Below are 14,124 nucleotides of genomic sequence, written 5' to 3' on the forward strand. Positions count from 1 at the left end.
CAACAGCTGATCTATGCTAAAGGTTGCTGCTGTTGTTAAGGGGCACAGACAACATTCAAGTTAAGCTCCTTTTTACTTAGCACCATGGAGGCATTCCTGTGATTGCTACCAACACGGATGCTGACAATAAGCAATGCGCGGGAGCAACCAAAACCCAGTGACAATTGAGCATATGCTCTGTGTGTAACTTACATGTTTACAAACTTTAGTGCATTTTCAAAAGCTAATAAGATGAATCTCTCACTCAGCTGCCTGATGTCAACATCAGTGTTGGTCTATGCACAAAAGGAAATACTGTGTGGGAAAGAAACTAACAGGCAGAAAAAGGAAAGAGAAAAATCTCCCAGGAAGAAAATAAATTATTTGGAAGAGAAAGAACCAAGAAAGGCTTAAATGTGAAGCCTGATGGGCAAAGCTGACACTGTTTTCCTCACTCAGGATGAGGAGAGGTTGGGGAAAGCTCACACTTTCACTGCCAACTCACTAAGGATTTCTCTGGGCATCGAGCTTCACGCCGTGCAGAACCAACACCAATCTGCCCGACCGCTTCCAGGAAAGCCCGGCCACACTGTTGTCAGCATACCTGAGCCAGCTCCTTAATGCGCTTCTCCAGGGGTGCTGGCAGGCCTTCGGGGAGGGAAGAGGGCTGCCTGAATTCCTGGTCCAATCCCACCCCAAGGGAATCGCTTCCATCATCCATATCTTGGAAAGGGCTTCCTTCTGGAGACTCACTGAGCAGCTGCTCCAAGTCCAAATCTGTCAGTGAGTCCATAGCAGTGGCCACCTGGAGCAAGTCATTGTCAGAAGTGGAGCCAAAGAGTGAGAGCAAGGGGTCAGAAGCACCCTCCAAGTCCCGCAGGCCCGGAGCTTCCACCGATGAGACCATTACAGGCTTATGCTCCTCCTCTCTCTTTTTCTGAGCCTCTTTCTCCTTCTGAAATTTCTTTAGCATCTCTTTAACACTTAAAGCCCCAGAGTATTTCTTCTTTTTCTTTTCCTTACTGGCATTGAGGGCTGTGAAGCTGTAAGCAAGAAAGAAACTGGTTACCCAGGCTGCAGGACCACTCCACAGGGAAACTCAAGAGGCCTTCACCCCTGTCCCAGGGCAATGGTCTCCAGAAGAACCTCAGTCACAGTCCACCCTGTTATTATTCCTCCCTCCTCTTGGCATATGAAGCTCGTTCTTGCTGGACCAAAGCTTAAGAGTGAATACAGGTTAGCAACACAGAATCACGTAATGCTAAATATCCAACGGGTTTTTAAGAACCACTGCCAGGCTGAAATAAAAGGTTGCAAAAAAAGGGGAGGCACAAGAAAAGTATTTAAAGGGAGAAAGCAGGAGCAGCAGAGAACAGCAGCAACTTGAAGGCAGCTGGGGTAAGACCAAGTGAAGAAAAGGAAGCGTGACCATAGAAGACAAAGGGAAACAGCAGTGACAGAAGAATTGGGGCAGAGAGAAAAGTGCCCAAAAGAACAAGGAACGTCAGCAATAACATAGTCACAGAAATAGCTGCCGACACTGACAGGGGAACAGAGGAACGCTGGCTATCTGACACACGACTATGCCCAGATCAGCCCTGTGGGAGGTGAGAGGGAGGACAGGAGGGCCAGGCCCTGCTGCCTCTTCTGAAGCTGTGGGGGAGGTGAGTCAGCTCCTGGGTGTCCTGCCCTCACGGGTCAGACTTTATCCTAGCGAAAAGCTGCTGCCTCTCACCCGGCTTTGGAAAACTTGGACTTTTTCGATTTCTTCTCCTTGTCATAAGTGTCATCTTTTTTCTTCTTCTTTATCTTCTCACCACCTTCCTTCAACTTCCGCTTCTGAGAATCAAAGACAAGGCACAGTTACACAGCTCCCTGACTCAGGGAGCAAGTGCACTCACTACATGGCACTGGCCTTGCTCCGCCCAGGCACATCCTGAGACCTGTCTTTCTTCCTTCATGAACAAAAAGCTCTCAGAGCAGTCCCTGGACCACAAACCCATAGCATTCCCACCAGAGTGTGTCCTGGAAACACCCAGAGGGGAGACAACAGTCTCTCTCTGAAGCCTGAAACTGTGCTCATTTAGAATGGGCTGAGGTTAGCCCTATCTCTTGTTTTACACAATGGGCAATGGCAGACAGACCCTACAATATTCTTAGCCTAAGGGTGGCTTGTTTTCAGTGGGTGACACCCTGGGAACTGAAGTCCTCTACACATCCACAGAAGAGGGCCAAGCAAGGGTGCTGCACATGCCTCACTCCACACCCTCACTGCTCCCATCCCCACCCCAAAGCCACCTCAACACACAACTCTGCTGAGCTTGCTGGGGCATCCATGACAAACATGATGACTGAGGGCTGACGGAGGCCCATTCCACATCGCCTTGGCACAGTTCAGCTTTTCCACCAGCCTCCTGAGCCATCCCAAATCGTCGCACACTTTGGAGTCACCCACTTATCTTACAGGGTCATGTGAAAAAACATTTCTGAAATCCAAAAGCAAGCACGTTCTAACCTTTGGAGATTTTTTCTTCTTTTCTTTAATGAAATCATCCTCAGATTCGGATGCTTGTCTAAATTGCAGAGTTCCTGAGTTAATGTAAAATCCTCCATACTTTGTGGTCAAAGAAGCAGGAACAAGCTCATCATACTGAAGGGGAAAAACATATTGTCAGCTCCAAGTTCTGTTTCTAAGGTCCAAAGGCATAAAGCAGGTCTGAAGAGATGTAAATGTGCTTCTTCTTCTGTCACACTTCAGACAGTATGGGAAGATAGCCCTCTCTCTCCCACCAATCACAGATGTGAGAGCTACAAAATGTGATGGACAGAGTAGTCATATTTCTCAGATGAGGGCACCAAGACCCAGGTCCAAGAGGACACTTCCTCTCACATCAGTGCTGCTCATTCCTCTCACTGAGAGCATGCTGTTCTGACTCTGCCCCCAGCTTCCCAGACACAACCTGAAGAAGCTAAGCCGTGAAGGGTTTTTTGTTTTTTTTTTAAATATATATATATATATATATATATATATATATATATATATATTTTTTTTTTTTTTTTCCCCCAGGTGTAGATGGACATATTTATTTTTATGTGGTGCTGAGGATCGAACCTGGGTCCCGCCTGTGCTAGGTGAGTGCTCTACCGCTGAGCCACAATCCCAGCCCGATGTGGAGGTTTTGATATTACATTTTCATTAACAACTCACCGCCTCAGAGTTATCGATGAAGGAATCGGATTCGTCATAACCATACCCCATGTCAATCAAGTCCTGTATTCGGTCTTTTCTACGTTTCTTTCCGCCCTAAAATTTAAAAGCAATAGGTCACATATTTTTTGATAAGCACACAGAATTAAATATTGTCTTTGAGCTTCATCAGCTGGTGATTAAAAGTGGTAAAGCACTGTGTCTTTCTCATCCCCCCTCAAAACCTCATTCTCCAAAGACCTCTGAAAATTTGTATTTGCATAAAATAGTCTAAGACAGAAGAATGAACTAAATGGCTTCTATGCTTTATGCCAAGACACTTCCTCTAAGGAAGTGTTCATTGGCCCATTTAGCTCACATACTAGCTCCTGTCATATGAGATTTCTATACCTTAGTGCATTTGTTTAATAACTGCATTCTGTTTTCTCTGAGTTCTATACTTATTTCCAGATCATTATTTCATAATCCACTAAAGAAACCTGCCATTTCCATCTAATGAGAATGTCTGGTTGCCCAAGAGAGATATCTTACATATTTTTCTTCAAATTTCCGTGCAAGGGCTTCCACTTTATGCCTTTCCTTTTCTTCATCATTAAAAGGATCTGAGAGATCTTTCTTCTGCAAAGAGATCATTTCACAAAAAGTAAGAATTAGCAAAAAAATTATTAGTTTGATTCATAAAACCTTCACTGACTACTCAAAACCTATACATAACAAAAACTATTTTTCAGAAAAGACAAGGTAGAATACATGCTACCATCTTGTCAATGTTTACCTTGTTTAAAAAAGGAAACCTTTTATTCATGTAATTCAACAAAATTTGATTAAGTGCCTACAATCATCCATCTAGCGCTAGAGACACAGCAAAGGACCTTTAGATGGGGATACTCAACCTCTACAGAACTGTATGCAATATAGGTGATTATCTTTATAACCCTACAGTTTATTTTATGCACTTGAAAATGTACTAAGAAGAGGTCCACAGGCTTCACCAGAATTTCAAAGTAGTCAATGGCCCAAGAATGCAGCACAAATTCTGGAGAGCTGTTTAGCAAAGTGGTCAGAAATGTACTTTTCCCAGAGATACCAAAGTCAAACCTGGTTCCCCTGTCTTTTTTTTTTTTTTAATATTTATTTTTTAGTTTTTTTTTTTTTTTGGCGGACACAACATCTTTTGTTTGTATGTGGTGCTGAGGATCGAACCCGGGCCGCACACGTGCCAGGCGAGCGTGCTACCGCTTGAGCCACATCCCCAGCCCCTGGTTCCCCTGTCTTTAGAAGCTTATCTGCAAGGGTCCATCATCTCCTCTTGTCCTTCAATTCAATACTCACTCAAAATATTTTCATGCAGTATACTTTCACTCTATAAGCTTATCCTTGCATTTTTCTCATCAAGTAAATTTTCCACAGTTGAGTCTTATGTGTTTTGGGCAAATATTTATTAACTTTAATAAAAGACTCCTGTATTAAATATGCTTTAAAACTTCAGAGTAAACCAAACCACTAAGACTTGCAAACACTAATGCTGTTTGAAAACAAAACTTTTATTCCACCCTCCCATCTCTGCGTACTGAAACCTACACACTCATAAATGATCTGTTAAGGGAGCTGGGGTTGTAGCTCAGTGGTAGAGCACTTGCCTAGCATGTATGGAGCACTGGGTTCAATCCTCAGCACCACATAAAAATAAATAAATAAAATGAAGGTGCTGTGACCATCCACAACTAAAACCTACTAAAAAGTAAAATAAAATAAATGATCTGTTAAATGACTTTCAATTATGTATGTAAAATGGAATATTACACTACATACAACATACATACCACAAATGGGTGGCTATTAAAATGTGGTTATACATATCATCAACTTTTTCTACAATGATTCCATATAACTTGGGTAGTTAAAATAATTTTAAGAAATCCCACCAATCTTGATTGAAAACCAATGAAGTCAAGGTGTGCTCCTTAATGCTTTGTGAATAACAATCTTCCAGTGACTATTTCCAAGCATAATAAAGATCCAGCTCTGTCCAAAATGGCATCCTGGATGTGAGTTCTTCTTTGCCCAAGCCCTCTGGCCTGTGTTTGTAGCCAGCTTAAACAATCATCACATTGTAACTCGTTACCTGTGCTGGTACAATTCTCCTAAAACATCTACAAGATTGCAAGTTCCTTTAAAGCTGGGACAGTGTCTTCCCTAACTTTGTATAATCCTCAGTGTCTAGCAGAGTGCTTCATGTTATAAGGAATACAAGCTAGACCCATAAACAAATGTGTCAAATTATATTATACATTTTTACATTTTTTTCTTTTGTGGTGTTGGGAAACACACACACACACACACACACACACACACACACACTTGATCTACCACTGACCCATACATACTCCAGCCCAGGTTATATTATACTTTAACACTACAGAGCAGAACAATGACTCAGAAGTCCTAAAACTTTAGTCCAGGAATAAATCCACTAAAACTGGATCCAAATTTCTCTGTGTAAGCTCCATACATTTTTCTGCAATGGAGAAAATCATTTGGAGCCCACCAAAAAAGTGGGCTCCAAGGACTGGAGTTCTAATTTCAGTTGACCTACCAATCTGGTTTGACCCCATGTTAACCAACTCCTGCCACTGGTTGTTCCTCTCAATGAAGAGGATACCAATCCTACTTTGGAAAAGAGACAGTGAACAGATTTGAAGTTAATTTCCTCTTATTCTGCCCACTGACCCTTATATAACAGGATAACCCTCGGTACAGATTCATTAGGTTCCATTCAGCCAATAAGATCTCAATCAAGGAAATACATTTTTTAAGCAAAAAAAAAAAAAAAAAAAAGTGAGTAATGCTACTAACCAAATATACTTGCCCCAATCAGTCCAAACGTGAATTAGACTGAGTGCGCACTTAACACTGAGGCACTGGGCTAGAAACTTCACCAACATGATCTCATTACACTCTTAGATACCTTGTGAGCTAGGCACTGGCCTTGTCTTCATTCTACAAAGAGCCACTTAAAGAGACCAGAATGATGCAAGTGTACAGTCCTGACCTTTTCCTCAGAACCTAGCACAGTGCACTGGTAATACAGTAGGAGTTTTAAAATGTTCTTCACTCAAGCTCCTACTCACACTATATGATTCTATCTACACAAAAATACAAAAACATGCAAAAGTGACCTTAGCTACTGGGGGTTGCCCTTGAGGGTCAGGGTGGTGCACTGCTGAAGGCAGGAGGGTTTCTGCAGGTTCCACAGTGTTGAGTTTGTGAAAATCCATCAAGCTGTGCATTTATCATATGTGCATTGTTCTTAAATACATGACTCAAATAAAATTTATAAAAACTTTCTAAAATGTCAATGAATTGCCAAAACCATGATAATAGTTGAAGCCAGGTGATGGGCTCTGTTCTCCACTTTTATCCTGTTTAAAAGCTCCATACTAAGGGTGGGGTTGTGACTCAGTGGCAGAGCGCTTGCTTCACACATGTGAGGCAGTGGGTTCAATCCTCAGCACCACATAAATAAGTAAACAAAATAAAGTTATTGTGTCTATCCATAACTAAAAATTTAAAGCTCCATACTAAAAAGTAAACTAATTTGCTAGGAAAATAAATAGATAATTTAAAAAACATTTAAGAAATCAAATTTATTTTTAAACACCCTGAAAGCTACAAGCCAATTCTGGCAAAAAATAAGTTAAAAAGGGTATATGTTTTTGTGTGTGTGTGCGCACGTGTGTATGTATGTGTATAAATATATTCCTACCCATTCAAGTAAAGAAACTACCCAGAATATTACTGTTTAAAAGAGATAAGCAGCAGTCTGTGTATTTTCTTTGTCCTTGCACTAGACAGGGAAAGTCCCTTGGCAAAGGGAAATGTCCAGCACAGAATTCTAGCACCACAACAGCCAAAGAACTGGTCTCTCTTACATGTTACATTTACAACCTCATTATGAAAAAAATTATTGTTTCTTTTATTTATATTAGTTATCCATAATTCAAATTAGCCTTAGATGAGCCATATGTTTTTCTCTAGCATAAATCAGGAAAATGATGCTAGAAGAATTCTCTTCCTTCATGACCAGTGGTAAGACCAGCTAATCTTGTAGGTGCTTTCCATGACTGATGTGCCCTTATCCACATCTCTCTAGCCTCACTTCTCACTTCCCTGCTGTGAAGGCCCATGTGCACACAGTGACACTTGCATGTTAGGTCTGCAGAGCAACTCTATGGACGCTAGAGTGTACCTTATCTCCAGATTGAAGGCCTTTCACCTTTCCTCGTATATTCTTCACCAGCTCTGGGTAGAAGAACTCAGGGCAGCGTTTGTGATCTGGTTCAAAGAGGGTGAGTGTAATTCGAACAGCTGCCGCAGCTGGCTCACAATCCTGATGCTGTTCTGCTCCCCCAACCTCCTCTTTCCGGGACTTCTTCAAAAATGCAGGATTCAGAGAACCTGGGAGAGAGGTGAACTGGACCCTGTGGGGCTCCGACATGGCTACCAACAAGTCTTAGCAGGTGTCACTGCATGGCTTCTGTTAACATTGAAAAGAAGGGCCAGGTCAAACCAAGATGATAAAAACAAACACTTCCTTTATAGAGTTAAGTTTAAAATAATTTCATTATCAAGAAGAATTCATTGTTAAATTTATTTCTGTTGCTATTTATTGTTTTTTTCTGCTTAAGTAATACTCATTCTAAATATAATTTTTTTCATAACTATATGAAAATCACCTCAAATCCCATGATCCAGGTCAAAAGATGGTAGAATGATGCAGTCAAAACTTTTATCCCATACAATTCCTCCCATTTCTTTTTATGCCTACAATTTCTTTTTATGCCTTCTCCAATCAGATCTTATATCCTTCTCCAATAAGATTCCCCTGATAGGGTCATTCATATGTACATTTATCACATTTAACTCCTTAACCCAAGTTGAACTTACTATGCTGTAAGGCATGAAGACAGGCTCTAACTTGGTTTCTCCCCAGCATCAATCACTAAATAATCTTCTTTTCCCCTTGCTGATTGGCATATATCATCGAGTAAAGCCTCAGATATCTATGGTCTAATTCTGAAAGCCATCTGTTATATTAATCTAGTACTTAGAGATTTTTAACCAAATCAATAGCAAAGTTTCCAAAAGTTTTCTGGCATGTTTTAATATCTTGAATTAAAAGTTCATCCTTATTGTCTTTTAAAAATAATATTTGGCTTTTCCAGCCTGTTTATTATTTCAGTTCAATTTTAGAATCATTTTGGCAAGTTCTCCCAGAAGGCTCACTATACTTTGATTGTAAATGAATCACAAATACGAATTAATTCAGGGAGATTTGTATATATTCTCATACATGTAGATGTATTAGTACATATCCAGTATCCAATCTTTTCATTATAATCGTAAAATTGTGATCTAAGACCAGACAAGGGAGAAAAATATCTAACAACTATAAGAGTTAAAATCTTCCTAATCAGGCAGCAAAGTGACTGGCAGTGAAACAAGTTGGCCAGTGTGCAGACCACTTACTAATGTGTACAAAGATGCTGAAAGAGAATCCCCCAAACACACACACTTCCAAAGAAACATTCACGGCTCTTGGGATATGTGTGACACACTGGACTGTGAAAATAAATCCAGCTGAAAGCTGAAGGCTTACAGGTCTCCCACTGAGAGAGCAGACACAGTCCCACTGTAAGAAGAGAACCAGCAGGATGTTCAATAGGAGGAAGAAAGGCCATCCTTAGCTGGGCACAGGGGCACACAACTGTAATGCCAGCAGCTCAAGGGGCAAGGCAGGAGGGTCAGGAGTTCAAAGCCAGCCTCAGCAACTTAGCAAGGCCTTAAGCAACTTAGACCCTGTCTCAAAATAAAAAATAAATATGGCTGGGGATGTGACTCAGTGGTTAAGCATCCCTGGGTTCAATCCCCAGTACCAAAAAGAAAAAGAAAGGCCATACTAGAGATGGCAACCAGATCCTAATGTCCCTGTACAGCTGGTAATTTAAAAATATAACCTCATTTCATTCCAAGTTGAGACTGCAACTTCAATCCACCTAGACCTTAAAACTGCTCCTCTTAAGTTGCAAAAGCAACTGTGCAAGTGTAAGACAGTATAAAAGCAGGACTATACTGGCTGGGATGTAGCTCAGTTATAGAGTGCTTGCCCAGCATGCACAAGGCCGTGGGTTTGATCCCAAGCCCTGCAAAGAAAATTAAAAGAAAGAAGAAAATAAATAAAACCAGAGGACAAAGTAAATCAACCTATTGTATATTAACACAAGTTAGACTTGTGGTTAAGTTTTACAATCACCATAATATGCTATCATTTGTCCTAAGTCATTTGAAACATTTAAGAGAATCACATATATCCCCACCCCCCAGTACTGGGGATCCAACCCAGGAGAGCTTTACCACTGAGCTACATCATCAATTCTTTGAGTCAGGGTCTCACTAAAGTTCCAAACTTGTGACTCTCCTGCCTCAGCCTCCTAAGTCTCTGGGATTACAGTCATATACTATTGCACCTGGCAAGTACCAGATATATTAAAGAAGGACATGTTAGATTTACAATCTTAATTTGAACTGTTTAACAAAATTAACTTCTAAAGTACTTACATGTTTTAAAAAACCAGACTTACATTTACATGTTTAGACTTAACAAATGTTAAGTTCTTGGAAAGACTGTACTATTAGATTTACAAGTTCACCTCTTTCGAAATTTGAAATATTTGAAAGTATAAAAATATTAAATGCCATTTATAACATTTAAGGGAACCGGAGCACAGTGGCTCATGACTATAATCCCAGCAACTCAGGAGGCTAAGGCAAGAAGATGACAAATTCAAGGCCAGCATAGACAACTTAGCAAGACTGTGTCTCAAAATACAAAATAAAAAGAACTGAGGACATACCTCACAGGCACAGTGTCCCTGGGTTCAATCCCCAATACCACCAAAAAAGAAAAAAAATAAGGGAATTTAATTAACCTGGTAAAAACAGTTAATTGCTTAAGGGAATTTAATGTTAAACTGGTGCCTTAATTGAACCTTACTAAAAAATCAAATATTTTTGCTTTTACATGAATATTCTTAGATTTATAAATAAAACAAACCAACATTTGTAAGTAAAACTTAGTCTTAAAAATAGCTAAGTTTTAAAACATTCAACTTTAATGAGTTTAAAATTATTCTTAGTATTCTATCCCCAAAATCATTTATCTTAAAAGACTTCAACTGGAAAAAAAAAAAAAAGTCTTCAACTGATTATGCAAAACACTGGTAGCCTCCTTTGCATCTCAGGTTATTCCCAGGAACTATATATATATTTTGTTATTATAAATATATCCTTTTTAACCATTCTGGTTTCAAACAGAAAGATTAATTTGTTTATGCTAATTTTGTAATTAACCCCTTTACTGAGTTTAGTGAGTTTTTGTTTATTTTTTTTTTCCCAAAAAATAGCAGTACTGTCATCCACAGAAATGATCATTGTCTTTCCTTTTCTGGAAAACTGCACTGATCTTTGTTTCATGTCTTATTGCATTGGCTAGAACTTCTAGAGTACCAGACAACATGTTTTTTGCAATGTTCCTGCAAAGAATGAGAATGCATATAGTTTAATTGTAAAACTGATTCACATTTTTATTGTCATTACTATATCTTCAATTCCTCAAAAGTTCAAATTTCTAAAAAAGAAAACACGTGTTCGATTTTATTAGATTATTTCCCACAATCTTAAATATGCTTTAAACAATCAGTTAAGAACATACACACACCGTGAATTCATCGCAGTCCCTACAAATAATTCACGGTACTTCATCGAAACTGGTCTCCAAAGAGACATCAGGTTCCGGGACAACAAAGCAAGCGCAAACACCCTCACCATCAAAGCCTCTGCACAGCACATGGCCCACGGGAAATGCGGGTGGATCTGCCACCTTTACAAGCAGGCATTTGGCTCAGGAAAAGTGGGGCTCTATGGCAGTCCACCTGGACTCGGGCTGCAGGGACTCAAAAGAGCCACGCCGCTACCTGTCTACGGAAGTTTAGGCAGGCGCCCAGCTCGACCGCGGCTCACAGTCCCCCCGCGCAGGCAGCCGACTTCCTGCTGTCACAACTTCTTGCAAAGTGTCAAACTACACCAAGGCTAACGCGGGAGCCCAGCACCGACAACCACACGCACCTTTGTCCCCAGCGCCGACGCGGGCCGCGGACGTCCCACCGCGGCGGTCCTCATGCCGGCCCAGATTCCGGGCTGCCGCGCGGTTAGAGGCCGGCTCCCGAGCCCTGTTTGCGGGCGGCCAGCCGGCCGGTGCCGCGGCCCATGGCCGGTTCCCCGCCCGGGGGCCTCGTCAGCCGCGCCGCGCGCCGGCCAGAAGGCGCGGAGGAATGCCAACTCCACGTCCCAGAAGCAACTCGCGGGACGACGAGGGGGCGGCCACCGGGCGCGCCGGCAGGAATGCGGCGCGGACCCGCCGCTCCGACGCTGCTCCGGGAGCCGGCCGTCCACAGGAGCACTTCGCAGAAACCGGCGGCGGCAGCGGGTGAGCGCGGACGCCGGGGGCCCGGGCCTCTCGGGCTGCGGTCAGCGGAGCCCGCCGGGCGCAGGGCCCCAGGCTTGGCGCAGGCTGACTTCCAGGCCTCGCCGAGGTCCGTCAGAGCGGCTCGCGGGTTCAGCGACGGGATCGGCCGGCGCCGCGGGCTCGGGGATGGCCCGCGGCCCGCGCCTGACTAACGGCCGTAACGGAAGCGCCGAAGGGGCGGGGGACTGAGTCCAGCGCCCGGGGGCGGGGCGGATCGCGAGGCCGGCTCCCTCCCGCGCTCCGGCGGCCGCACTGTCGCCACCGCCGCCGCCTCAAACCGCGGACGCTTCGTTGTCACGAGCCCGAGGGAGGGGGAAGGAGCCGGGAGTCTCCAGGCTCCGGCGCGGGGAGACCGCGGCACTCTGGTCACGTGCCTCCCTTCCGACCAATGACCGTGGGCAGGCGCGGTGACGTCAGAGCAGCGGCGTGGCCGATGACAGCCGGCCCCGTCACGTGGTCGGGCCGACTCCAATGGGCGGCGCCGCGGCGACCTGAAGTTCCCGGCGGCCCGTGCGGCGGCGGTGGTTGGGTGGTAAGATGGCGGCTGTGAGTCTGCGGCTCGGCGACTTGGTGTGGTAAGTCCGGGCGGCTGGGGCCAAGCCAGATGCGCCGCGGAGTGGCCTCCCGGGGCGCGAGATTCGCGGCCAGCCTCGGAGCTGCCCTTCTGCGCAGTCCAGTCGGCGGAGGGAGGGAAAGACGGGGTGCTGGCGCTGCGAACGACGCTGGGCGGAAGGGGCAGTCCGGCCCCGAGGGACCGAGGCCGAGGGTGGCCGCGGCGGGCCCGGCTCTGAGCCCCGAGGCCGCCCCGGGGCGGGCCGCGCTTGGAGCCGAGCGACCGGCAGAGGTAGCCCCCTGGCACCGCGCGGCTCCCGAGGACACTGTGTCCCCGGGGTCTTGCTGGGGCTCCAGGGAGAGGGGAGAGCCAGGGAACCCGCGGGGCCATCTCGCCGGGGCAGGCGGGTCAACTCCCGCGTTGTGACGAGACCTTCCAGTGCGGACGGCTCGGCCCGGGGTGTCGAAACCGATTGCTGGCGCTGCCGAGTGAGGAAATGGACAGGGGACTTCTCCTTTACAACCGATGGCTTGGTAGTGACCGGTGCCTCTCGTGGTCTGCTTCTGTGTCCCCGACAACCGCCCGAACCAAGACTGACCGTGGTCGCCCTGCTCGAGCTGCGCAGCTTGTGTGGACCCGGAGACCGGCTCCCGCGGGCGGCTGTCAGAGCCGGCTGTGTGCCTGGGGAATGAAGGCACGTCCGTGGGGACGGAGAAACCGCCCCAGCCCGGCACTGGAGGGCACGGGAGGCTCCCCTCGAGCCGCTCCCGACGGTTTGGTTGTTCAGTGTTCCTTGTCAGCCCGAGAAGGCACGGGTCTCTCTCTCTCTCTCTCTCTCTCTCTCTCTCTTTCTCTCTCTCTCTCTCTCTCTCTCTGTCTCTCTCTCTCTCTCACACACACACACACACACACACACACACACACACACACGGTGTTTCATTCCAGGTCCAGGGTCTCTGCCCAGCTGTGAAGCCAGATTAAGAACCCTGGTTTGCCGGCTTTTGTCTGGCACTTGAGGATGCCAGCCGAGATTGAGAAGCATAAATTGCGTGTTGAGTGGCTTGAAAGAGAGGGACTGGCTTTTCCAGAGCAAGTGCTGACTCTTTGTGTTTTCTCTAGGGGGAAACTCGGCCGGTATCCTCCTTGGCCGGGAAAGGTGAGTGTTTTGCTCTTCAAAGGATGATATCTAAAGTTGGGTTTGAGGAGGTGGAAAATGTAAAGTGCATTTCCCTCAGTTTCTAACACTGAGTGAAACTGGGCCCATTCAGATAACAGTCATATTCTGTAGTTTCAGTTATTTTTTTAAAAGGCAATACAATATGAACCATTTAATCTGCAGTAATTGCTTATTTCTTGAATCAGAGTTAGTTTATGAAATTTATTGTTAACCCTGGGAATCAATTCTAATTTCAGCATATTTTAGATTTATGCTGAAATCTAACAAAAGAAGAAAATAAATTCTCCAGGAAGAGAGAAGTCTAAATGTAGGTTAGTGAAAAGCCAAAGTATTTTTGTCCCGACTAAGTTTAAATCTTCTTCCCTTGTTACCATATGTGCTGCTCCAGTGCATCTTTGCAGAAGTTGGCATTCCACATTTTGCATGAGGTGTTCCATCATAGCTTTCCAAGTGTTCTGTTTTTATATTCTTGCTTGGAATCCAGGAAATGTCTTTAGACTTTGCAATATGGTGTTTTCTGTGCCTCAGTTGTTCTTTATTTTCACCATTTCATGTTTCAACTCTTTGTGCACCAGAAGTATTTTGAAGAATATTTCTTCAGTAATGACATTGACACATTGAGG

At 44.6% G+C, this 14,124-nt stretch overlaps 2 protein-coding genes across 8 annotated transcripts in view; one reads left to right on the top strand and one right to left on the bottom strand.

The window, feature by feature from the left end:
- Ubn1 (ubinuclein 1) overlaps positions 1 to 11,677 on the bottom strand; it is a 30,378-nt gene extending 18,701 nt beyond the window's left edge. For 2 of the 3 annotated variants that reach the window (XM_076840604.1, XM_076840606.1), the window contains exons 1-7: positions 11,372 to 11,677; positions 7,437 to 7,724; positions 3,719 to 3,805; positions 3,188 to 3,283; positions 2,495 to 2,629; positions 1,715 to 1,818; positions 584 to 1,022 (exon numbers count right to left, since the gene is read on the bottom strand). In XM_076840604.1, coding sequence (XP_076696719.1) covers positions 584 to 1,022; positions 1,715 to 1,818; positions 2,495 to 2,629; positions 3,188 to 3,283; positions 3,719 to 3,805; positions 7,437 to 7,685 — 1,110 coding nt within the window. In that variant the 5' untranslated portion in view covers positions 7,686 to 7,724; positions 11,372 to 11,677. Of the gene's footprint in view, positions 1 to 583; positions 1,023 to 1,714; positions 1,819 to 2,494; positions 2,630 to 3,187; positions 3,284 to 3,718; positions 3,806 to 7,436; positions 7,725 to 10,101; positions 10,120 to 11,371 lie in introns of all 3 variants that reach the window. The other variant, XM_076840605.1, reaches the window with a different exon arrangement.
- Positions 11,678 to 12,258: 581 nt separating this feature from the next.
- Glyr1 (glyoxylate reductase 1 homolog) overlaps positions 12,259 to 14,124 on the top strand; it is a 31,113-nt gene continuing 29,247 nt past the window's right edge. For all 5 annotated transcript variants that reach the window (XM_076841001.1, XM_076841002.1, XM_076841003.1 and 2 more), the window contains exons 1-2: positions 12,259 to 12,346; positions 13,444 to 13,480. In XM_076841001.1, coding sequence (XP_076697116.1) covers positions 12,309 to 12,346; positions 13,444 to 13,480 — 75 coding nt within the window. In that variant the 5' untranslated portion in view covers positions 12,259 to 12,308. The remainder of the gene's footprint in view (positions 12,347 to 13,443; positions 13,481 to 14,124) is intronic.

Source organism: Callospermophilus lateralis, chromosome 19 (assembly GCF_048772815.1).
Source record: "Callospermophilus lateralis isolate mCalLat2 chromosome 19, mCalLat2.hap1, whole genome shotgun sequence".
In the NCBI taxonomy this organism is placed as follows: domain Eukaryota; kingdom Metazoa; phylum Chordata; class Mammalia; order Rodentia; family Sciuridae; genus Callospermophilus; species Callospermophilus lateralis.